The sequence below is a fragment of the Gigantopelta aegis genome, chromosome 13 (genome assembly GCF_016097555.1).
Source record: "Gigantopelta aegis isolate Gae_Host chromosome 13, Gae_host_genome, whole genome shotgun sequence".
Lineage (NCBI taxonomy): Eukaryota > Metazoa > Mollusca > Gastropoda > Neomphalida > Peltospiridae > Gigantopelta > Gigantopelta aegis.
The window spans coordinates 25,836,646-25,860,956 of NC_054711.1; the positions used below are offsets into that span (position 1 = coordinate 25,836,646).

General features: G+C 38.3%; 1 protein-coding gene across 2 annotated transcripts in view; it reads right to left on the reverse strand.

Moving 5' to 3' along the window:
* Nucleotides 1-445: 445 nt before the first annotated feature.
* Nucleotides 446-24,311, reverse strand: part of LOC121387517 (ADAM 17-like protease) — a 67,035-nt gene continuing 43,169 nt past the window's right edge. The window contains exons 16-23 of one of the 2 annotated variants that reach the window (XM_041518661.1): nucleotides 22,005-22,106; nucleotides 14,094-14,156; nucleotides 12,502-12,584; nucleotides 11,071-11,186; nucleotides 7,289-7,370; nucleotides 4,895-4,983; nucleotides 3,694-3,747; nucleotides 446-1,519 (exon numbers count right to left, since the gene is read on the reverse strand). In XM_041518661.1, the coding sequence (XP_041374595.1) occupies nucleotides 1,361-1,519; nucleotides 3,694-3,747; nucleotides 4,895-4,983; nucleotides 7,289-7,370; nucleotides 11,071-11,186; nucleotides 12,502-12,584; nucleotides 14,094-14,156; nucleotides 22,005-22,106 (748 nt within the window). In that variant the 3' untranslated portion in view covers nucleotides 446-1,360. Of the gene's footprint in view, nucleotides 1,520-3,693; nucleotides 3,748-4,894; nucleotides 4,984-7,288; nucleotides 7,371-11,070; nucleotides 11,187-12,501; nucleotides 12,585-14,093; nucleotides 14,157-22,004; nucleotides 22,107-24,311 lie in introns of those variants that run through there. The other variant, XR_005959836.1, reaches the window with a different exon arrangement.

The following is a 24,311-nucleotide window of genomic DNA, read 5'->3' on the forward strand; positions in this document are numbered from 1 at the left end:
CAGAGATATGATTTTGCTGTATTATGTACACATATCAGATAGGTGGGTTGCATAAATAGGAAGACTTCCATATGGACACTATGTCTAGTCTTCCTGCAATAATAGGCTTGTACAGTCAACCTTCATTATCTCAATATAAGACCTGCACCGGTCTCAGTGGCGCAGTGGTTAAGCCATCATACTACAGGCTGGTAGGTACAGGGTTTGCAGCCAGGTATCCGCTCCCACCCAGAACGAGTTCTTGAGGGCTCAATAGGTAGGTACAACCTCTTCTCTCTCACTAACCACTAACCAACTAACAACTAAACCATTGTCCTGGACAGACAGCCCAGATAGCTGAGGTGTGTGCCCAGGACAGCGTGCTTGAAGCTTAATTGTATATAAGCACAAAAATAAGTTGAAATGAAATGGGTAGGTGTACTACACCCTCTTCTCTCTTGCTAGCCACTAACCAACTAACCACTAACCCTCTATCCTGTACAGACAGCCCAGATAGCCGAGGTGTGTGTCCAGGACAGCGTGCTTGAACCTTAATTGGATATATAAGCATGGAAATAAGTTGAAATCAAATGAATAAGACCTGCTTTCCATTAACGCTATTATGCATTTCCATATCTGCATTTTCACAAGCAGATTAGTACACACAATATGCTGTCATCAAAGTGTACGTTTAAAAGCTGCTAGTAAATACTTCATGATATGATGTCACTGTGCTGAAAAACATTGCGAGGAAAATTCAGTCTTTAATCAAACTATTCTTTTTCAGCTTCCTGAATGGAAATATGCATGGCAAAGGTACTGTGTATATGCAGGCCCTGACTGTAATTTTTTTTAGAGGTCGGAGAATTCGGAGGTCATAAAATCTGGTAGCCCTCAGTAATAATTGGTAGGCCCATAATTTAAAATAAATTAAAAAGAGAGAGAAAAGAGCAAAATCACGTACTTCTATTTATACATGTTGTTTTAGGTGAGGTTTTTTTTAGATGTTTAAGCGTCTTGTTGATTGCAGAGTAATTGGATGTGCAAAACATATCTAGTAGCCCAACGGACTACTGGGTTTAGACATTTGGTTGCCCAAGCAACAAATGGGTAGCTAAATCATGCCTACCGCTAATGTCGAGCTCAGATATGCATTATATCAATAACATCATGCGAGAAATAGCATTAATGGGAAGCAGACCTAACAATGGTTCAAGGTAAACAGGACACTTGTAAATAAATAAAAAAAGTATGCTGTGAAACCATTCTAGGTCCTCAAGATATTCTTGACAAAGGCAGAGACAATGACATTTGATTATACAGGTAAAACATGACAACTACAGACTATGGCAGTAAGCAGGTAGCTGGAATGAACTATCGGTCAAACGGACGTTTCGTGCGTCATCGAAGGTGTTAGTGACGGATTTGACTGCGACAGCTGACGTCGTGCTATGGGGTTTCCCGGACGATTCAGTCGAATTCGGCGAGATGACTTTATAGTCCACGAGGCTGCATCAAGACTGGAGAAAAGGTCCTGGCTCTGAAACAAATGATAATTAATGTAAACTGTTAGTTCTGCATTTCTAGAAATGTGCAACAAAGACAAAAAAATAACAAAGATTTGTTTTGCTTAACGACACCACTAGACCATACTGATTTATTAATCATCGGCTATTGGATGTCAAACATTTGGTAATTTAGACATATAGTCTGAGATGAAACCCGCTACAAAGCAAGGGATCTTTTATATGCACCATCCCACAGACAGGATAGCACATACATGTACTATTTCCTTTGATATACCAGTCGTGGTGCACTGGCTGGAACGAGAAATAGCCCAATGGGCCCACCGACGGGGATCGATCCCAAACTGACCGTGCATCAAGCAAGCGCTTTACCACTGGGCTACGTCCTGCAACAAAGACAAGTAAACAAAACACAAGTAAACAAAAAGAACAGAAAGAGATGGCAAGGGAAGAGAAGGGCACAGAGTTGAGGGGAAGACAAATCCCGTGCCAGAACATCCAGGGCTACCCGATTTAATAACCGGGTAACCATTATTGCTGATGTCATAAAATATCAGATATTTAATTTTTGAAGCCATGAGAAGTCTATAGAAGTTTGTTTTGTTTAATGAAACCACTAGAGCACACTGATTTATTAATCATCAGCTATTGGATGTCAAACATTTGGTAATTCTGACTATTAGTCATCAGCGGAAACATGCTACATTTTTTCTAATGCAGCAAGGGAATCTTTAACATGCACTTTCCCACAAACAGGAAAGCACATATCACGGTCTTGGACCAGACGCGCAAAAACCCCTATCAGTTGAATAGATCCACTGATGTGGTTCCATCCTGCAATGAAAACACCTCAGGCGAGCACTCAACCGACTGAGCTAAATCCTACCCTTCTTAATGATAAAAGTACAGGAAGGAATTCAACAGATGAAAAGGTATGTATCAGTGTTCTCGCTATTCAATTTTGCTGCCTTCCTTTCACGTTCCCCGCTCCCTCCTTTATTTTTTAGCGCCCCTCTTTATTTTCCAGCACCTATCTCCGCTATTTCCAAATGCACACTTTTTTCCACACAAAAAACAACGATCAGTCTGCACACTGGACATCAAAGGAAACAAGCTGCGTTGTGTACGAAAAAGCAATTGACGAAACATTTACGACAGTTATTGTTTTTTGTTTTTTTTGAAGGGTGTGGTGCCGAGCGGCCGCCCTCCTTTAATTTTCACCCAGCGAGAACACTGTGTATGCACTGTTTTCCATGTAATAGCTGTTCAACACTGGCTGACTACTGACTGATTTATAGTCCTTCCCATCAGGGAAAGTTGTTTTCTTACTGTGGTATGTACTACAACTTATTTACTTATTTACTTATTTACAGCCGATAGTTTTATAAATTGCACACAAAAATAGTTGGATTTTTTTCAAAACACATTTACTTTTCTTCTTACGGCAAATTAACTGTTATCGACCCAGCTTTCCTACATGAAAAACGTAATTTAGAACCTACATTATTCAACCTCAAATTGTAAAAAACCCAAACGAATTTAACACTATTTTGATATGTGTCAGACATGTAATTTAGAGGACATATTAGTGAGTCTAATTGTCAAAACAAAATTTACAGAACTTAGTAATATTAAAAAAATCAATAAATTAAAACCCTATGATCACGATCCATGACATCATTGTTTATGAAAGTTAATTTTCACTTTCAATTGACGACGAGTAATCCATCCACCATCTACTTCAAAGTCTGTATTATCAGTTATTTTCGGTGAATACATCCTTTACAAATCTTCCGTTTTCATTAAATAATAATGTCCAACATGTTTTAAAAGAAGTAATTATACAAATAGCGAGAAATCGAACATACGAATACCAGTCAACAAAATACACTCAACATGTTCGATTGTTGTTCTACTATGTTCTACCATTCACGGAATCAAGATAGATAACTCCTGTGAATGTTGACAGCTGTGTTTATGAAGACTGATTGCATCTCGACTTCAGTCCAGAATGGGAGGGAAAGAGTCAAACTGAAATTATTTATAAAAATCAATGTTCATGGAGGACCGGAATGACTATAGATCCATCAACAGGGGTCGATCCTATAATCTACCACACCTCAATCCAGTGCTCCACCACCGAGTTACATGTTACTCGAATAACGGGATGTATGAGAAATAAACAAACCTCTCTGCTCCTCCAACGCTTATTCTCACGTTCTACCTTCTGTCTTTGTTTATCCTGCAGTAAACAAAAACCAACATTGAAACATACAGAACAGATAATCCATTTTTTTTTTATACCTAGCAAGAAGGGTCTGAATAAAAGAACAAGAGCATAACAGAAAGACAGAGACACAAAAAAAACAGAAGGAAAAGAAAAGAGAAAGACAAAAACTGAGAGACAGACAATATACTGAGAGAGAGAGAGAGAGAGAGAGAGAGAGAGAGAGAGAGAGAGAGAGAGAGAGAGAGAGAGAGAGTGAGAAAGAGAAACATTTTATTTGTCAGATCTTTATCGGAGCACAAAACTACTTTGACAACTAATAGAGAAGAATGGTGTCATTCTACACATGAACAAACTACTGAAAAATGGATATCGCCCCGGACTGGGCCGCTGGCAGCCAGATACCAAGCCCAGGGTAGTCATGCTCGAAACCTTAGTGGTATAGGAGCATGTTAAAAACTTAACGTGAACGTGAAAAATGGAGTTATTCTACATGTTCACAAACTACTGAAAAATGGTGGTATTCTACATGCTCACAAACTACTGAACAATGGTGTTATTCTACATGCTCACAAACTACTGAACAATGGTGTTATTCTACATGTACATGCTCACAAACTACTGAACAATGGTGGTATTCTACATGTACATGCTCACAAACTACTGAACAATGGTGGTATTCTACATGTACATGCTCACAAACTACTGAACAATGGTGGTATTCTACATGCTCACAAACTACTGAACAATAGTGGTTATTTTATCCAATAACAAACTACAGGTACCGTAACAAACTACTGGAAAACAGACTTGTTCTACATGTGAACAAACTACTGGAAAACAGACTTGTTCTAGATGTGAACAAACTTCTGGAAAACAGGCTTGTTCTACATGTGAACAAACTACTGGAAAACAGACTGGTTCTACATGTGAACAAACTACTGGAAAACAGACTGGTTCTACATGTGAACAAACTACTGGAAAACAAGACTTGTTCTACATGTGAACAAACTACTGGAAAACAAGACTTGTTCTACATGTGAACAAACTACTGGAAAACAAGACTTGTTCTACATGTGAACAAACTCCTGGAACATTGTCTTATTCTACACAGAACCAAACTACTGGTAAACAGTATACGATGGATCATACAATGACGTACCACACAACTGTACGCCCAGCTGGCAGGTATCCAGATTGCCATGGAAAACACGATCACTGTGCCAACGATGTTACTTCGCATGAACTCAACTACAAAATAAAGACAACATTTAAAATTACAGGGCTTGAAATATATCTATTGTGCATTACAAAAGTTATTGGGGAGGGAAGGTTTGTCAAGTGAATGAGATTTCAGTGTTTGAGATTAAAAAAAAATTGTCAGTATCCCAGTTGGATACTAACATTTCAAAATCTGGTATCCCACCTGAGAATTTATTATTATATGGTATCCCGGTGGGATACTGGATTCTTGAAGTCTGGTATCCAAAATTAAATTCTGGTATCCCCGGGATATCGGGATACCCTTAATCTCGAACACTGGATTTACATTCAGTTTGGGATTTTTTTAACTCCAAAATTGGGAATAAAAAATGACATACATCTAGCCTCTGTAGAATGGTGGGGAATGGTGCCCATTACTGGAGTCTAGAAACATAGAAACATAGGTGATAAAAGCCTGGTATGATCATCTCATCTTCTATTATCTCGTGATTCTATTATATTTTTATTTTATGATACTCTATAATATATCTCTGATATCCTAATTTCCCACACACTGTCCCAAACCCTCCACTTGTCCTATGCTGTTCTATTTTCAGCAGGCCATATTTTTTCTTAGTAGGCCATATTTCATTTGGCCTGCTACTTAAAAAAAAAAAAACGTTTTATTTAACGACACACTCAACACATTTTATTTACGGTTATATGGCGTCAGACATATGGTTAAAGACCACACAGATTTTGAGAGGAAACCCGCTGTCACCACTACATGGGCTACTCTTTCCGATTAGCAGCAAGGGATCTTTTATTTGCACTTCCCACAGGCAGGATAGCACAAACCATGGCCTTTGTTGAACCAGTTATGGATCACTGGTCGGTGCAAGTGGTTTACACCTACCCACTGAGCCTTGCGGAGCACTCACTCAGGGTTTGGAATCGGTATCTGGATTAAAAATCCCATGCCTCGACTGGGATCCGAACCCAATACCTACCAGCCTGTAGACCGATGGCCTAACCACGCCGCCACAGAGGCCGGTGCTACTTGAAAAAATAACAACAGCAGGCCATATTTTACTTCCTATTTTGAGCCCTGAATTACAAACAAATTAAACAAACAAATTCACGTATCTTAGATTTTATACTCTGCATCACGGCTTCTAGTGATATTCAATGTTGGGCTAGTAAATAACTACTATTGCCATGCCAGACAGGGCTTCTAGATTATGGCTGCCCCACTCCCATGGCTAATGATATTCAATGTTGGGCTAGTAAATAACTACTATTGCCATGCCAGACAGGGCTTCTAGATTATGGCTGCCCCACTCCCATGGCTAATGATATTCAATGTTGGGCTAGTAAATAACTACTATTGTCATGCCCAACGGCTCGTGAAAAACATTTGTCAAATGTTGCAGTTGTCTATTTTGTAAATATGAATATCCTACCCCCCCCCCCCCCCCCCCCCCCCCCCCCCCCCCCCCCCCCCAGTGTTAGTGTTTTTAAGCTCCATCTTCTTATTAAGGTGTCATATCTGACTATTACTATTATTTAGTAAAATTGTATAACTTAAAAATAAAGTAGGGCTAGTGAATTTTTAATTGTGGCTAGTAAATTTTTCAAATCACTGATCCCATGGCTAGTGGATTTTATAAAAATTCGAGAAGCCCTGACTGCATACATGTACATTCAAATGTAGAATACTACTACTGTTGAAACTACACATTACACGAACGACTAACAGTTTATCTATGGCATACATACAATATCTACAAATGCAGGGTTTTTAGATAATAGTAGCCCCACTCCCATGGCTAGTGGTATTCAATGTTGGGTTAGTAATAACTATTGCCATGCCCAATGGCTTGTGAAATATTTTGGTCATATCTCTCTCTTTAGGTGACATATCCACATTTTACTATTATTTAGTAAAATTGTATCAACTTAAAGTAAAGTAGGGTTAGTGATTTTTTAATCATGGCTAGTAAAATTTTAAAATCCCATGGCTAGTGGATTTTATAAAAATTCTATAAGGCCTGAAATGTATCTCATCCCACATCATCGCTAAATAAATATGCATGATGCAGTGTTTAGAAAAATAGTTAAATTATAAATAATCAATTAATGTTTGTAAAACTATTGCAATTCTTTTAAAATATATTTGAGTAAAATATTTCATCATTTTGGCATCAATTTCTGAGCATTTCCCAATTATGATGAAACGTTGAGTACAACTTGTGATTAAAGCGATAAAGTGTTTAACTTTTCTTAATTTGAGAGTTTTTTGTACGGTGCATAAATATGAGTAAACTGTGTTAGAGAAGAGAAGAGAACTTACCAAGCTGACTAGAAGTAAGTTTCTCTATAACATCAAATAATCTCTCCACCAACTTCGACTTTGGTTTTATACACATGCCTTGCTATAGAAAAACAAAAAAGAAAGAAATGTTTTATTTAACGACGCACTCAACATATTTTATTTACAGTTATATGGCGTCAGACATATGGTTAAGGACCACACAGATATTGAGAGAGGAAACCGGCTGCTGCCACTTCATGGGCTACTTTTTTTCGATTGGCAGCAAGGGATCTTTTATATGCATCATCCCACAGACAGGGTAGTACATACCACAGCCTTTGATATGCCAGTCGTGGTGCACTGGCTGGAACAAGAAATAGCCCAATATGCCCACCGACGGTGATCGATCCCAGACTGACAGCGCATCGAGCGAATGCTTTACCACTGGGCTACATCCTGCACTTATAGCAAAACAAAAACAGTACATCAGAACACATTGTTAGAAAGTTTGTTTTGTTTAACGACACCACTAGAACACATTGATTAAGTAATCATCGGCTATAGGATGTCAAACATTTGGTAATTCTGACACGCTGTCATCAGCCTTGAATGAATGAATGTTTAACGACACCCCAGCATAAAAACATACATCGGCTATTCGGTGTCAAACTATGGTAATGCAAACAAATAAAGTGATGATCAACATCTACATTGTATATAAAAATTCAAGATTTAAATAAAAACAGTGTAAAGAACTGTGCAAAAATACAAATATTACAGATAGATACGTGCACTGACTTACTCAAAATTTCAATTGTATCTCGAAGAAAGCAAGGGGATTTGTGCTGTATTGGCCATTCTCAAAGAGAATGTTACACCCCTGCACCACGGTGAGGTTACAGCACGCGCAGTGGCTGTCATCAGAGGAAACCCACTACATTTTTACTAATGCAGCAAGGGATCTTTTATATGTACTTTCCCACAGACAGGAAAGCACACACCACAGCCTCCGACCAGTTGTGGTGCACTGGTTGGAATGAGAAAAAACCCAATCAGTTGAATGGATCCACCGAGGTGGTTCGATCGGGCGACTCAACCTATTGAGGTAAATCCCGCTCTTCTACTTCTTTCACTGCATACATGTGTACCTTTGTTCAACAATTTGTAATATTAAAACAACACAAAAACAATAGATCTTCCCTAAAAACAAACTTTACCGTCACTTAAACTTTAAGACAAGCATTCTGTCTGTTAAAGCAATGCATTTCTCCCATCCGTAGCCATGCAACACAGACCAATTCTATGATGTCAGTCAGCCCATGCAGAATAAATCTGTCTTGCATGGGCTATAACGTCATTATGGTGTTGGTAATATATGACGTCATATCAATGCGAGTTGGTTAGTTTTAGATTGATATTTTGTTATTAAAACCTTCATTATAAAGGTATCTTGTTAATTTATAGTGTTATTTATGATAAAATGGTCAAATAAAGAAGTTACTTTTTTTGCAATCTTTGTTTTTTCATGTAAAATAATGAATTATTAATTGAATGGATGGGAGAAAAAGACTCCATCTATATGATTTTTCATGTAAAATAATGAATTATTAATTGAATGGATGGGAGAAAAAGACTCCAACTATATGATATGCGGTCATGTGGGATAGAAAAAGAACACCCGAGGGTGTGGAAATTTCGACACTGGGACTTGGCAAGCCTCGTCCCAGGTCGAAAATTTCCACCACCTCAGGAGTACTTTTTCTATCCCACATGACCGCATATCATATAGTCTATTACTATTAGTCTGCTACAGGCTCCATTAATTTTCATAACCTCCTAGTTGTAGGGCCATAACTCTTGACAAAACTGGAAAAATTAAATTTTTGACAGTTACGGCCCTTGAACAAATTACCTTGAAAGTAAAATTTGAGGTTGTCATCACAATGAACCGTAAAGCTACACACAAAATTTTAGCTCAATATCTTGGTAAGAAAGTCCAGAAAACTATATGTGCGACAGACAGAAAGACAGATTGTTTTCAAGTTTAAGTTGAAATTTTGTTTTTGTTTAACAACACCACTAGAGCACATTGATTTATTAATCACTGGCTATTGGATGTCAAACATTTGGTAATTTTAACTTATAACTCGTAGTCATCAAAGAAAACCTGCTACATTTTTCCCATTAGCCGCAAGAGACCTTTTACATGCACTTTCTCACAGACAGGAAAACACATCCCACAGCCTTTGAACAGTTGTGACCGGCCTCGGTGGCGTCGTGGCAGGCCATCAGTCTACAGGCTGGTAGGTACTGGGTTCGGATCCCAGTCGAGGCATGGGATTTTTAATCGAGATACCGACTCCAAACCCTGAGTGAGTGCTCCGCAAGGCTCAATGGGTAGGTGTAAACCACTTGCACCGACCAGTGATCCATAACTGGTTCAACAAAGGCCATGGTTTGTGCTATCCTGCCTGTGGGAAGCGCAAATAAAAGATCCCTTGCTGCCTGTCGTAAAAAGAGTAGCCTATGTGGCGACAGCGGGTTTCCTCTAAAAACAGTGTCAGAATGACCATATGTTTGACGTCCAATAGCCGATGATAAGATAAAAAATCAATGTGCTCTAGCGGCGTCGTTAAATAAAACAAAACTTTACTTTACTTTGAACAGTTGTGGTGCATTGGTCGGAATGAAATAAAAACAATCAGTTGAATGGATCCATAGAGGTGGTTTAATCCTGCGATGCAAGCATCTCAAGCGAGCCTTCAACCAACTGAACTAAAACCCGCCCCGATCCTAAATCGACCGCGCATCGGGTGAGCGCTTTACCACAGAGCCACACCCATCCCTCACATTACAAGCTGTATAATAAAAACATAAATACTGTTATTGTAAAATTACTGTGACACGACTATTGAAAATAACAGTAGTTTAGCTCATTTGTGATGGTCAAGTTATGTCGAATATGTCCTGACAACTTATACCTGGTCGGAATTTACACAAAAAAAAGAAAGAAACTGCCCCGACAGAAAGAAAAAAAGATGGACATACCCAGACCTGTCAACCTTTAGTCAAGATAAAGCATGAGGTGAGTGTTGAAAAACATTTACGGTATTACACTTACAGGTTACACTGCATCATCGTTATTTGTGGTTTGTGAAAAGTAGATTTAAGACAAATTTATATAAATCTTATAAATGAATATTCAGTTTTTACTATGAGGTACAGTGGTGTGGTGTGGTACTTATTTAAAATCATCATAAACATTGTATTTCCACTAATCATAAGTAAAAGCTCATTACTGACATCATGTGAAATATACCGGAATTATACCCATTTCTGTGAGTAACTTTATGTCAAACACAAGATTTATTAATTGTCCGAAAATAATCTCTTGTTACCAACATTTTACTGCACAAAGCTACAAATCTAACTGATACAAGTATTGTTTATATAGCTAATTGGTCTTTTCCTTGTCTTGCTTTGACATGTGATTTTGAGATCGTGTGTATTGATGCATGCGGTCGCTGTCTACTCTGGCACTTTCAGCCATAGAACTTTGCATCATGTAATCTAGTGAACAAATCGGAGACATTATTAGGACTAAATTGAATAGTTTTATGTATATGTCAACACTGAATGTCAATAAACAGCTACAGTAATTTGACTTTTTTTATGCTTAGAAAATAACGATTTCCCGGCAGAAACGTTTTTCCCCGCGGGAGACTTGATCAAATACCGAGAGTCTCCCGCGGAATCCGGGAGGGTTGACAGGTCTGCGAACCGGGAGGGGACTGAAAAAGTAGCTTTGTTAAAACACGTACCTCCGAGCAGAATCCCAGGTAACATGGCCGACCTTTCATCTGTATGGCTGTTCCTTCTGGCTGACATTTACTTCCCGGACGTCGACTACGACAACATCGCCGGCACGCTTGCTTAGCTGTAATCAAGTTTGTTTTGTTTAACGACACCACTAGAGCACATTGATCTATCAATAATCGGTTACTGGATGTCAACATTTGGTAATTTTGACATATAGTCATAGAGAAAACTTGCTACATTTTTCCATTAGTAGCAAGGCATCATTAATATGCACCATCTCATACACAGGATAGTACATACCACAGCCTTTGATATACCAGTCGTGGTGCCCTAGCTGGAATGAATGAATGTTTAACGACACCCCAGCACGAAAAATACATCGGCTATTGGGTGTCAAACTATGGTAAATGCAAAAACAAAGTGATGATCAACATCAATATCAACAGTTCAATAAAAACACAGTGTAAAGGTCTGTGTAAAAATACAAATATCACAGATAGCTATAATTAAAATTTAGAATAAAACTCAGTATCACGTTGGCTGGAATGAGAAATAGCCCAATGGACCCACTGAGGGTCGATCCTAGACTGATTGCACATCAGACTACATCCCACCCCCTGTAATTAGTTGTACATATGTATCTTGTAGTAAAGTACCACTTTGCTATAAATAGTTTTAATTTGTAATAAATGCAAGCTCTCTTAGCTGTAAGTAGTTGTAATGTAGGAGCTACATGTAGCTTAGTTGTACATGTAAATAGTTGTAACCTGTATTAAAGTATAAGCTCTCTTAGCTGTAAGTAGTTGTAATGTAGGAGCTACATGTAGCTTAGTTGTACATGTAAATACTTGTAACCTGTATTAAAGTATAAGCTCTCTTAGCTGTAAGTAGTTGTAATGTAGGAGCTACATGTAGCTTAGTTGTACATGTAAATAGTTGTAACCTGTATTAAAGTATAAGCTCTCTTAGCGGTACTTAACTATAACTTTTAATAATGTACAAGTTCACAAGTTCAGTGGTATATAAGTACTTAAAGTAGTTGTAACCTGTAGTAGTGAGTGTAGACAATAAAGATTAAAAGTTTTGTTGTTGTTTAACAATACCACTACAATGCATTGATTTATTAATATTCAGCTATTGGATGTCAACATTTGATAATTTTGACATATAGTCTTAGAGAGGAAACACAGTACATTTTTTTTCCATTGGTAGCAAGGGTTCTTTTATATGCACCATCCCACAGACAGAATAGTACCTATCTCGACCTTTGATGTACAAGTCGTAGTGCACTGGCTGGAACAAGAAATAGCCCAATGGGTCCAGTGACGGTGATCAATCCTATACGAACCGCGCATCAAGCGAGTGCTTTACCACTAGGCTACGTCCCGCCTGAGTGTAAAGAATATGCTGGAAAACGAAAAACACCGACTTACCATCACCTTCACACTGACACGATATCAGACTCCTGTCTCTCACCTCACAGTATGACAAACACAGTCCTCCAAAACACTGTCCTCTGAAACAATAAAATACACATTAAAACACTGTCCTCTTAAAACAATGACATACTCGTTAAAACAATGACATACACATCAAAACACTGTCCTCTTAAAACAATGACATACTCGTTAAAACACTGTCCTCTTAAACAATGACATACGTATCAAAACACTGTTCTCTGAAACAATGACATACGTATCAAAACACTGTTCTCTGAAACAATGACACACATCAAAACACTGTCCTCTTAAACAATGACATACGCATCAAAACACTGTCCTCTGAAACAATGACACACATCAAAACACTGTCCTCTTAAAACAATGACATATGCATCAAAACACTGTCCTCTTAAACAATGAAATACTCATTAAAACACTGTCCTCTTAAACAATAAAACATCAAAATACTGTCCTCTTAAACAATGAAATACTCATCAAAACACTGTCCTCTGAAACAATGACACACATCAAAACACTGTCCTCTTAAACAATGACACACATCAAAACACTGTTCTCTTAAACAATGAAATACACATCAAAACACTGTCCTCTTAAACAATGAAATACTCATCAAAACACTGTCCTCTTAAACAATGAAATGCTCATCAAAACACTGTCCTCTTAAACAATGAAATACTCATCAAAACACTGTCCTCTGAAACAATAAAACACATCAAAACACTGTCCTCTTAAACAACGACATACGCATCAAAACACTGTCCTCTTAAACAATGAAATACTCATCAAAACACTGTCCTCTGAAACAATAAAACACATCAAAACACTGTCCTCTTAAACAATGACATACTCGTTAAAACACTGTCCTCTTAAACAATGACATACGCATCAAAACAAGCAAGGGATCTTTTATATGCACCATCCCACAGATAGGGTAGTGCATACCACGGCCTTTGATATACCAGTCGTGGTAAACAGGCTGGAACAAGAAATAGCCCAATGGGCCCACCGACTCGGGATGGATCCCAGACCGACCACGCATCAATTGAACGCTTTACAACTGGGCTATGTTCTGCCCTGTAGTAATAAAGACCACTCTGACCATGCAATAAATGTTTTTACAAACTTTCACAGCCATAGTTCACATGTTCACTCGAATGACATCATGTCCTTAGCCAGTACACTCAGCGTTGTCAATCCCACATAATTCAGCTAACTTTCTAAACAAAGTCTTGTTTTTTAATTACACTTTTTTAACAGTTATAAATTTACGAAGGTGTAATAAATACAGAACCACATACCAGTTGTTTTCCCCACGTTGTTATTGCACTTGTTTATAGTGCATACGATTTACACCACATAGCAGTCTTGTTGTACAATATTCTTGCGCAGTACAAACTCTTGCAATAAACATGGGGAAAACAATTGGCATGTAGTTCTGTATAACTTATACACAAACTTTCCCAAATACAAGACAGCACTTACCACAAACTTTAATACACCGGTAATGGAACACTGGCTGGGACAATTAATAACAATGGGGGACAACATGTTTTGAAACTCACCCTTCGAGACATGGTGTGGTGTCATTCTTCGGCTCAGGTTTAGGACAGTCTAAGCTGGTACCACTAAAAATAAAGAAATAAAATTATACTAATTATTTATAATTTTCGATATCAAGTGTTCATGTCATTTTAGGGTCTGTCACTTTAACTGGCTATTCTCTATCTATTATTGTAGTCAGTTTAAGAGAATCAGACTCTGGATCTTGTTTGAGTTCCAGCATGCTATTCTGACACATATCAGTTACGATTTTACTCAAACTAGGCTTATTGATTTACTAGATCAATGACAACTCCATTATATTTTATACGTTATTCCATGGTCCTTTCAACATGTACATTCACTTGTTTCCCTGACCACGGTCCTGCATGCTGTGAAACTCATCGTTATGCTTATTATACATGGTTCATACAGCCACTCACCACTAAAATTCAAGGCCTTTTTAAGGCTTTTTCAAGTCAGCAAAAACTTTTTCAAGGCTTCTTACAAGTCATATTCGGATAAACACTTGTGGTTAAAAATAGTTTTACCCATTATTTACAAGTAATACCTATTTTTAAAACAGAAAAAAATTAGCTTCTGTTGCTGCCATTTGTTACAGCATGGAAATTACACTGTCAAAGGGAAATAACTCTTTATTTCATACCGTGCAAAACAATTTCGTCATCGATTTTAAAGTAATTTTCCATAGCTAAAAACTGTTTATTTGTGGATTATTATTTTTAAATATATCAAATAATATTAATAATAAGTTTATTAAAATATATAATTCACTACATATGATTATCTACTAAATTCAAGGGCTTTTCAAGGCCAAACTACAATATTCAAGGCCTTTTCATGGCTATTTTCAGCTTCAAGACCTTTTCAAGACCGTTTCAAACCTGTGCGAACCTTGTTATATATACAACTATGTAGCCCAGTGGTACAGCACTTGCATGATGCGTGGTCGGTATATAATCAATACCCATAAATGGGCCCATTGGGCTATTTCTTGTTCCAGCCAGTGCACTATGACTGATATATCAAAGACTGTGGTATGTACTATCCTGTCTGTGGTATGGTGCATATTAAAGAACCCTTGCTACTAATGGAAAAATGTAGGGGGTTTCTTCTCTAAGACTATTGTCTCTATTGACATTCAATAGCTGATGATTAATAAATCAATGTGCTCTAGTGGTGTCGTTAAACAAAACAAACTTTTGAATGCAAGCGAGTAAGGGTGAGACACTGCCAGAACCCTACTCTCCATGTATTATTACTGTTAAAAATAACATTTTGCCGTGAAGACTAGCATCCCTTTTAAAAACACTTATATTGTCTAGATATTTTTAAACATTTTATAGGACTACGAGTATGAGAATGGAAAACCTCTCGGCAGTTTGTTTCTAAGGTGGGTTAAAGAAACCTGTCAATAATTACATGAACTAATCTGTGTTGTCATTCTTGAAGTGGCTGTGATCATTGTTATTTGTCTTGTTGCTGTTGCTATCAATAACTGAACAGAGGAAAAAATGGATGTAAAGATTGTAAAACTCGGCAGCACTTTTTGCCTCAATCAGAAAGGATGTACATGACAGGCATGACTGAATTAATACATGTTAAATCATGATCCTGATTGTAAATCATATATTTTCATAAGCCTACTATCTCACAACCATGAGTGTACGAGACAGGGGGGGGGGGGGGGGGCAGAAAAATGTCTATTATATTAGGGGGAAATGTGCTAACACAATACCTTTTTTTTGCCATGTATTTCCATCATGAAAAAAAAGTAGTTTGTTTTATTTAACGAAGCCACTAGAACACATTGATTTTTTTAATCTTATCATCGGCTATTGGACGTCAAACATATGGTCATTCTGACACTGTTTGTTAGAGGAAACCCGCTGTCGCCACATAGGCTACTCTTTTACGACAGGCAGCAATGGATCTTTTATTTGCACTTCCCACAGGCAGGATAGCACAAACCATGGCCTTTGTTGAACCAGTTATGGAGTCGGTGTAAGTGGTTTACACCTACCCATTGAGCCTTGCGGAACACTCACTCAGGGTTTGGAGTCGATATCTGGATTAAAATTCCTATGCCTCAACTGGGATCTGAACCCAGTACCAACCAGCCTGTAAACTGATGGCCTAACCACGACGCCACTGAGGCTGGTGTCTTCTATCATGAATTCTACATGCAAAATTAGTTGTAATCTATGTAAAAATGTGCAGTGATTAGTTTGCAACCCTATATAGTTGTTTGGCAGTATGATCAAGTATGATAATATGATTAAATGTTGTTTCCCAGATTCAGACATATGATTAATTTGGGCAAAAATCAGCCTGCACCCCCTTCAAAAAGGGACGCCCGTATACCTATGTTCAAAACAAGTAACTTGAAAAACAAACAAATATTTTCATGAATTCTTTTTACTGGGGCCCAAATTCACAAACCTCTCTAATAGTGCAGTGGATTGGTGAAAATTATAGAAGAATTGTGCCTTTGATGATAAAAGCATGAAGCTTGGCATGAAGTAAGAACATATAAAAATAGTTATTTCTAGATATAGGGACATTGCAGATTTTCCCTATAGTTGCCATGGCGGCCATTTTGAAAAATGGCCACCATGGTCACAACACAACTTGATGCGGAGGTTTGAATTTAGCTTCTTTACACAATTAATTACACTGATTTATAGATATGCCTTTTCACATCATGTAGGGGTGCTGACAGAGGCAAATTCCAAGGACAAATCTAAAGTATGATCCAAACGGAATTATAATAATTAAGAAACTATGGTGTCTATATGTTCTTTGCCAATAAATAGCTTATATAATTATAGTGCAACTATTTACAAGGTTCATATTAAACTGATTTATAGGTATGTCCATTCCACATATAGAGGTGTAGTTTGTTAAACATCCCGAGCATATCCTGAATGAGAGAGAATTGTCTATGGGAAAGGGTAGCTTTTCTCCCCATTTACTATATTATTTGTACCTTAATTAATTATTTCTGAATTTTAATTATGAATGTATAGTATCACCGAACTCAAATAGAGAACAAATTATTATTTTTTAATTGCTTTCATTCACAATATATATGATTTGTTGTTTTATAAGTAGTACAGGACGTACAGTACTAATAAAAAGGTCATGACTGTGTCGTAATTTTGCACCTTCTTACAATGTTTCCGAATGAATACCTGTCAGTGAGTCCATTGTTGGTCTATTTCTCGTTCCACCCAGTGCACCACGACTTGTATATTAAAGGTCGTGGTATGTGCTGTCCTTTCTGTGGGAGTGTGTATATAAAAATATCATTTGCTACTAAATGAAAAATATAACAGGTGTCCTCTCTAAGACTATTTAACATAATTACCAAATGTTCTACATCCAATAGCCTATTAATGTCCTCTAGTGGTGTCGTTAAACAAAACACCTAACTTTTCTTACAATTTGTCCATGCATACATCTTAAATCCTGATTAGGTGGCAATAATTACCCTGGATCAACCTTTGTATGCCACTGATAAACAAATTCATGGTCCCAGCCAGCAAGTCACTATGAAGACAATTTTATTGTGTTCTTTGGTGCTCTTCATATTGATGTGAAAGCCCTTAAGGTAGTAGGGGATCTATTTGATGTTCAGTGGTTGGACAGATGCCCTTGTACAGGTTGGAGCTGCCTCTGCAGTTATAGCAGATTCTTTCTTAAAAGCTACAAATGTAACACACACTCATAAAGCTCATCAAGTCACAGCTTGTAGCCTGCACATACTCCTACAAAAGGCATATACATGGTGCAGCCGCAGACTTGTAGAAGACAAGCATCTGATGTCAATCAGAGTGGTAAAATATCATAGCTAAAGCAAGTCCCCAGTTTTAGTTTTGGTTCATGGTTCTTCAGCTGGAAGTAAAAGTGTTGATCTTTGTTCGAGCAATCCATGTGACAAAGTTTCTTTTGTACATTCATACACTGACCAACATTGTCCCATTCTTCTTTGCCTTACATCACACAAATTATGCCAGATGGATTCCAGTCCATTTGAGAGATTTGGTAACACTTAAAGAATGTCATCTTCTTTTATATTCCAATTTTAGAAGGCAGGTTGATGGTCAAGAAGACTTTTCCCTGCTATTACCATTGATTAGACCCAACATAACGCTGCTGTGAAAGGTGATGGTGGAGCTATAAGCCCGACAGAGAATCCGACAGCTCTTAGGTGCTGGATGGTATGTGGACCAGAGATAACTCGACTAATAGTTTGAGTCATCCATGGAGATGAGTCAGAAGAAGGCAGCAAATTCGGTATATCATGAACAGACCAAACAAACACAGAAATCATTTCTTTGAGATGTCAAGTCACTGACAAATACCATAGAAGGGATCCATTTTGTGAAAGTAGTGATAATCTGCAGAAACTAGACGGCCGATACATTGCAGACCATGCTTTTGTTTATACCATGTGCAGATTTGAGACGTTAGGACAGGATCAGTATGGAATATTTGTGAAAGAACAGCATGTTTTAGAGACAAAGTCCATCCAAGAACCAATCGAGAATTTCTGCCACTCTTCAAACATCCTCCAGTTCGAAATAAATCCAAAGTACAACAGCAAATGTCTGCTCAGTTTCCCAGACTTGATGCTGCTTGTCAGGTAAAGGTTGGCAACTTGGATGAGTTGTTTTAGCATGAGAATCAAGCCTGGCCATCATCACTGCCACATATAGGGAAACTGAGTCTAATTCCTTGTGTACTGCCTAGAAGAGCTTATTACATCAGACTGCAATATTAATCAAATACCTCCTGTTAAAGTAGCAACCCTGATGGTACAGCTATGTAAAAACATGTTGACCAGGAATTTCTCTGACCATGCAAATCAGATCTTCCTCACATATCACAACTACAACAGGCTATAAGGAATGATGTCATCTGGGATGTTTACCACTAACTAGTCTGAAGTCAAGCCAAATGAATAAGGATGGCATCAAGAGTAAAATTCCTGGAACTTGGCATGGATTACTAAGACTGAACTGTTTTCCTACCTTACCAAGAAATCAGTTCTGTTGGAAACAGAGTGTCAGGTCATTTGGACACATGGCTGATTTTATTTTTATATGGCAAAATTATTTTTATGTAAAATTGATGTGGAGCAAATATCTCAGTGTTTACTAGTTTGACGTTTTACACATTAAACTCCTGCACACCCCTACTAGCCCTGGCACACATCTTCAAAATGTCCTATGCAAACAGCCAAGTGATGTCGCCAGTATAGCCCGATATACCCAAGAGGAGGCAGACACTCGAATATTGCTTCATGTAGCTGATGCTGTCAATGAAGAACACACTGGCGTCTTGGCGCCATAGCAAACTGTTCAATATCTTTGAACTCTGGGTGGCTTTTGATACTGGACATGTTCGATACCTGGCTGTCCATGAGATATCTCATGTCTTGGATTCAGACAGGTGCCTTTCATTGCCCATGTTTCATGGCTTTACTGTCTTCATTCGGTAGTAAAGGCAAGGATGGAAGTTGGGCCATCTGGAAAGTAGCAAATGAAGTAATTAGTTCCTAAAAAATACCAAGCGCCACCTGTGCTTTTCGACCCTCCCAAAATATCGATCAAATACCTCCTACAAAGGCAACTTCTACAGTTGTGAAAAGGCAATGTACCAGCCATCATGCTGCGGGTCCATGCTTTCGTGCACCAAACTCCCACCACCAAATGAATAAGGATCCATCAAGGTAGCACAAGCAGCTGGTAACCAATTTGGACAACCTTGCCTAGGGCTACCAATGCATGTAGAGAACTCGTTAGATATGGTTGTAGAAAAGGATGTGGAGCGCACTCTGAGTGTTTCAAGGCTGCCATTCCTCATCAGCTTTTAGCTGTTGGCCTAGTGTGACCTCTTCGGGGAGTGTTCAGTAGTTACTTCTGGCATTGTTATAGAACATCACATTGTTCGTGCAAGTCGTTTTGCACTGCACTCTGAGATCGCAAAGTTGTAAGAGTGTAGTGAATTAAGCACCCAACTTCCCAATGTACTGTTATGCAGCAAAATAATATTGGTATTTGTTACACACTAAAACAAAACGTTCAAGTGCATCTATCAAAATTAAAGTTTGTTTTGTTTAACTACACCACTAGAGCATATTGATTTATTAATCGTTGGCTATTGAATGTCAAACATTTGGTAATTTTGACATATAGTCCTGTTAGATTTTTCCATTAGTAACAAGAGATCTTTTATATGCACTTTCCCACAGACAGGAAAGCACATACTACGACCTTTGATATACCAGTTGTGGTGCACTGGCTGGAAAAAGAAATGCCCAATGGATCCACCGATGGGGATAGATCCCAAACCAACCATGCATCAAGCAAGCGCTTTACCACCAGGCTATGTCCTGCCCCCGGAACAAGAAATAGCCCAATGGCCCCACTGATAGGGATCGATCCCAAACTGACCACACATCAAGCAAGCGCTTTACCATTGGGCTACACCCAACTCTGCACATCTATCAAGTGCATTACAGGCCTTGACCTTAAGTTTTTTCAGTGGTAGCCCACCGGGCTACCAGGTTATATAATCTAGTAGCCCTTAGTAAAAATCGGTAGTCCCACAACTTTTAAAGAAAAGAGAAAAAAAAGAGAAAAAAGAGAAATAATTTATTTTTATTTAAACGTTTTAGGGTGGGTTTTTGTAAATCATGAGCAAATTGACAAAACAAAACATGTTTAAGGATGGCCTCAAAAGAGGAGTAAACAAATCTAACCATAACCACCAAACAACCGACCTATTATATCTGCATTAACTTGTTTGATACGATTCCAGAAATACACAGTAGTATTTATCATTATTATTATTATTTATTGTTTTTAGGCCTAATCTCGTAATGAAGGCTTACACAATATTATTGAAACACTTCATACGGTTTTCACGAGTAGAACAGTATGTCTGCTAATCGTACGATCTTCAGATCGATATTGCATATTTTAATACTTAAAATGGCTGCAACTATGTTCAATAGGTGTTATTTTGAAGAATCTTACCCAAAAAAATAGCGTTTTTTATTGATGACAATAAACTTGTAAATGCCGAAAGCCAATTATCCCAGACGGGATCGCCATGTGTGTTTGTGTTATCACGTGACAAGGTCAGATGTTGTTTTGAGCGAGGTTATCGCGCAATGCCATAGCAAACGATAAGAGAGATTTCATTAAAATTAATTTGTAAGAAAGATTAATATTTTTAACATTGAAAATATTCGTCAATATATACATTTATTTAACATAGTAATAGATATTAATTTTTAAACAATAATTTGACAATTTACATAGGTAGCCTAGAAGGAAATAGACCGCTATTGAATTATCGTTTAGTTCAGACTTCAGCTGGCAGCAAATAGTCTTGATCATACAAAGCGTTTGTTATAAGTAGGCGTAAAAACAACGGGCCGTGTTGTTGATTGTCATAAATGACTACCGTCACTACGCATAGTTAACCCATGACCCAAATGAAAATGCCATGACCCGTACGAACCAGGTATATCTGGCTACTGAATTACATCAAATTATTTGTTTTTGTCTGTACTGGCATATATACTCCTTTATTTCACTAAATCGTACTGCGCAACCGGCACCTATGGGTCACACTAGGGGAGCAGTTAACAGTTACAGTGACTCCTGGCAGCAGAGCATGCGCACATGAAAGGTGGAATTTCAGACACTGATGAATTAAATGTTTTGTTGATTGTTGAGTGACTGGACATGCCAAAATATTTGGTAGCCCGGCGGACTACCAGGATTAGACAACTGGTAGTCCGAGTGAGAAATCGGTAGCCAAAACATTCCGGGCTACCGCTAAGGTCGAGCCCTGCATTAGGTCTGGCATAACAAAACTACAAAACCAGAACGTACCTGCACACTGCAGCTTTGACACAGCTGTACTTGCTGTCACCACGACACGGAAATCCATGACTCGCCATTTGACATTTCTCACAGCACTCGTAGTTCATCGAACTGTATATTAAAAAAAAAAGAAAAAAAGGAATTCAACTTAGTGGTCCACATTTACAAAGTCTGTTTATGTCTTACACATGTGTAACTAAATACATACATTTACAATGCTTAAACACCTGCATCTACGAAACACAGGCTTCGTAAATTCGGCCAAGTATCTTCATATCATATGTATCTTACAACATTTGTAGTTAAAGTAAAAATTCCAGTTTTATTTGATTTATACTAGAGGAAAGAAATGAAAGAAATGTTTTATTTAATGACACACTCAACACATTGTATTTACGGTTATATGGCGTCAGACATATGGTTAAGGACCACACAGATATTTAGAGAAGAAACCTGCTGTCGCCACTTCATGGGCTACTCTTTTCGATTAGCAGCAAGGGAACTTTTATATGCACCATCCCACAGACAGGATAGTACATACCACAGCCTTTGATATACCAGTCATGGTGCACTGGCTGGAACGAGAAATAGCCCAATGGGCCCATCGACGGGGATCGATCCCACACCGACAGTGCATCGAGCGAGTGCTGTACCACTGTATAATCGAGGAAGCAGAGGACTCAATTAATGGAAGACTTTAAGCCATCCCATTGGCTGTTAGGATGAACGGACTAGCCCATTGTTCCAGAGGAAATGCAATTAGTTTACATTAGTTTGAGGACAGGTTAATCAGTTTGTTTTGTTTAACAACACCACTAGAGGACATTCATTTATTAAACATTGGCTATTGAATGTTAAACATTTGGTAATTTTGACATATAATCTTATAGACGAAACCCGCTATATTTTTCCATTAGCAGCAAGGGATCTTTTATATGCACCATTCCACAAACAGGATAGCACATACCACAGACTTTGATAAACCAGTTGTGGTGCATCAAGTGAGTGCTTTATCACTAGGCTACGTTCCACCCCTGTATATACAACAGAGATGAAAATCGCAATACCAAACCCAGATATGTTCCTGCAGTTAATGCTTCCTTTACCCTAAACTCTTAGGCCAGACAAAGCATGGAAGTGACACTAAACTTAGCTACTAACCTACAGGTAGCGCGTCCTCTAAACCTGCACTGTACCACAGTTGTCTATATCATACTAAAATCAGATACTAACCTACAGGTAGCGCCTCCTCTAAACCTGCACTGTACCAGTGATCTAGATCATACTAAAATCAGATACTAACCTACAGGTAGCGCCTCCTCTAAACCTGCACTCTACCAGTGTGATGTAGATCATACTAAAATCAGCTCCTAACCTACAGGTAGCGCCTCCTCTAAACCTGCACTGTACCAGTGATCTAGATCATACTAAAATCAGATACTAGCTACTAAAACCTACTCTAGGTATGTAGATCATACTAAAATCAGCGGTAGCGCCTCCTCTAAACCTGCACTGTACCACCATACTGAAATCATACTAACCTACAGGTAGCGCCTCCTCTAAACCTGCAATGTACCAGTGATCGAGATCATACTAAAATCAGCTACTAACCTACAGGTAGCGCCTCCTCTAAACCTGCACTCTACCACAGTGATGTAGATCGTACTAAAATCAGCTACTAACCTACAGGTAGCGCCTCCTCTAAACCTACATTGTACCACAGTGATGTAAATCATACTAAAATCAGCTCCTAACCTACAGGTAGCGCCTCCTCTAAACCTACATTGTACCACAGTGATGTAGATCATACTAATATCAGCTACTAACCTACAGGTAGCGCCTCCTCTAAACCTGCACTCTACCACAGTGATGTAGATTGTACTAAAATCAGCTACTAACCTACAGGTAGCGCCTCCTCTAAACTTGCACTGTACCAGTGATCTAGATCATACTAAAATCAGATACTAACCTACAGGTAGCGCCTCCTCTAAACCTGCACTGTACCAGTGATCTAGATCATACTAAAATCAGCTCCTAACCTACAGGTAGCGCCTCCTCTAAACCTACATTGTACCACAGTGATGTAGATCGTACTAAAATCAGCTACTAACCTACAGGTAGCGCCTCCTCTAAACCTGCACTCTACCACAGTGATGTAGATCGTACTAAAATCAGCTACTAACCTACAGGTAGCGCCTCCTCTAAACTTGCACTGTACCAGTGATCTAGATCATACTAAAATCAGATACTAACCTACAGGTAGCGCCTCCTCTAAACCTGCACTGTACCAGTGATCTAGATCATACTAAAATCAGC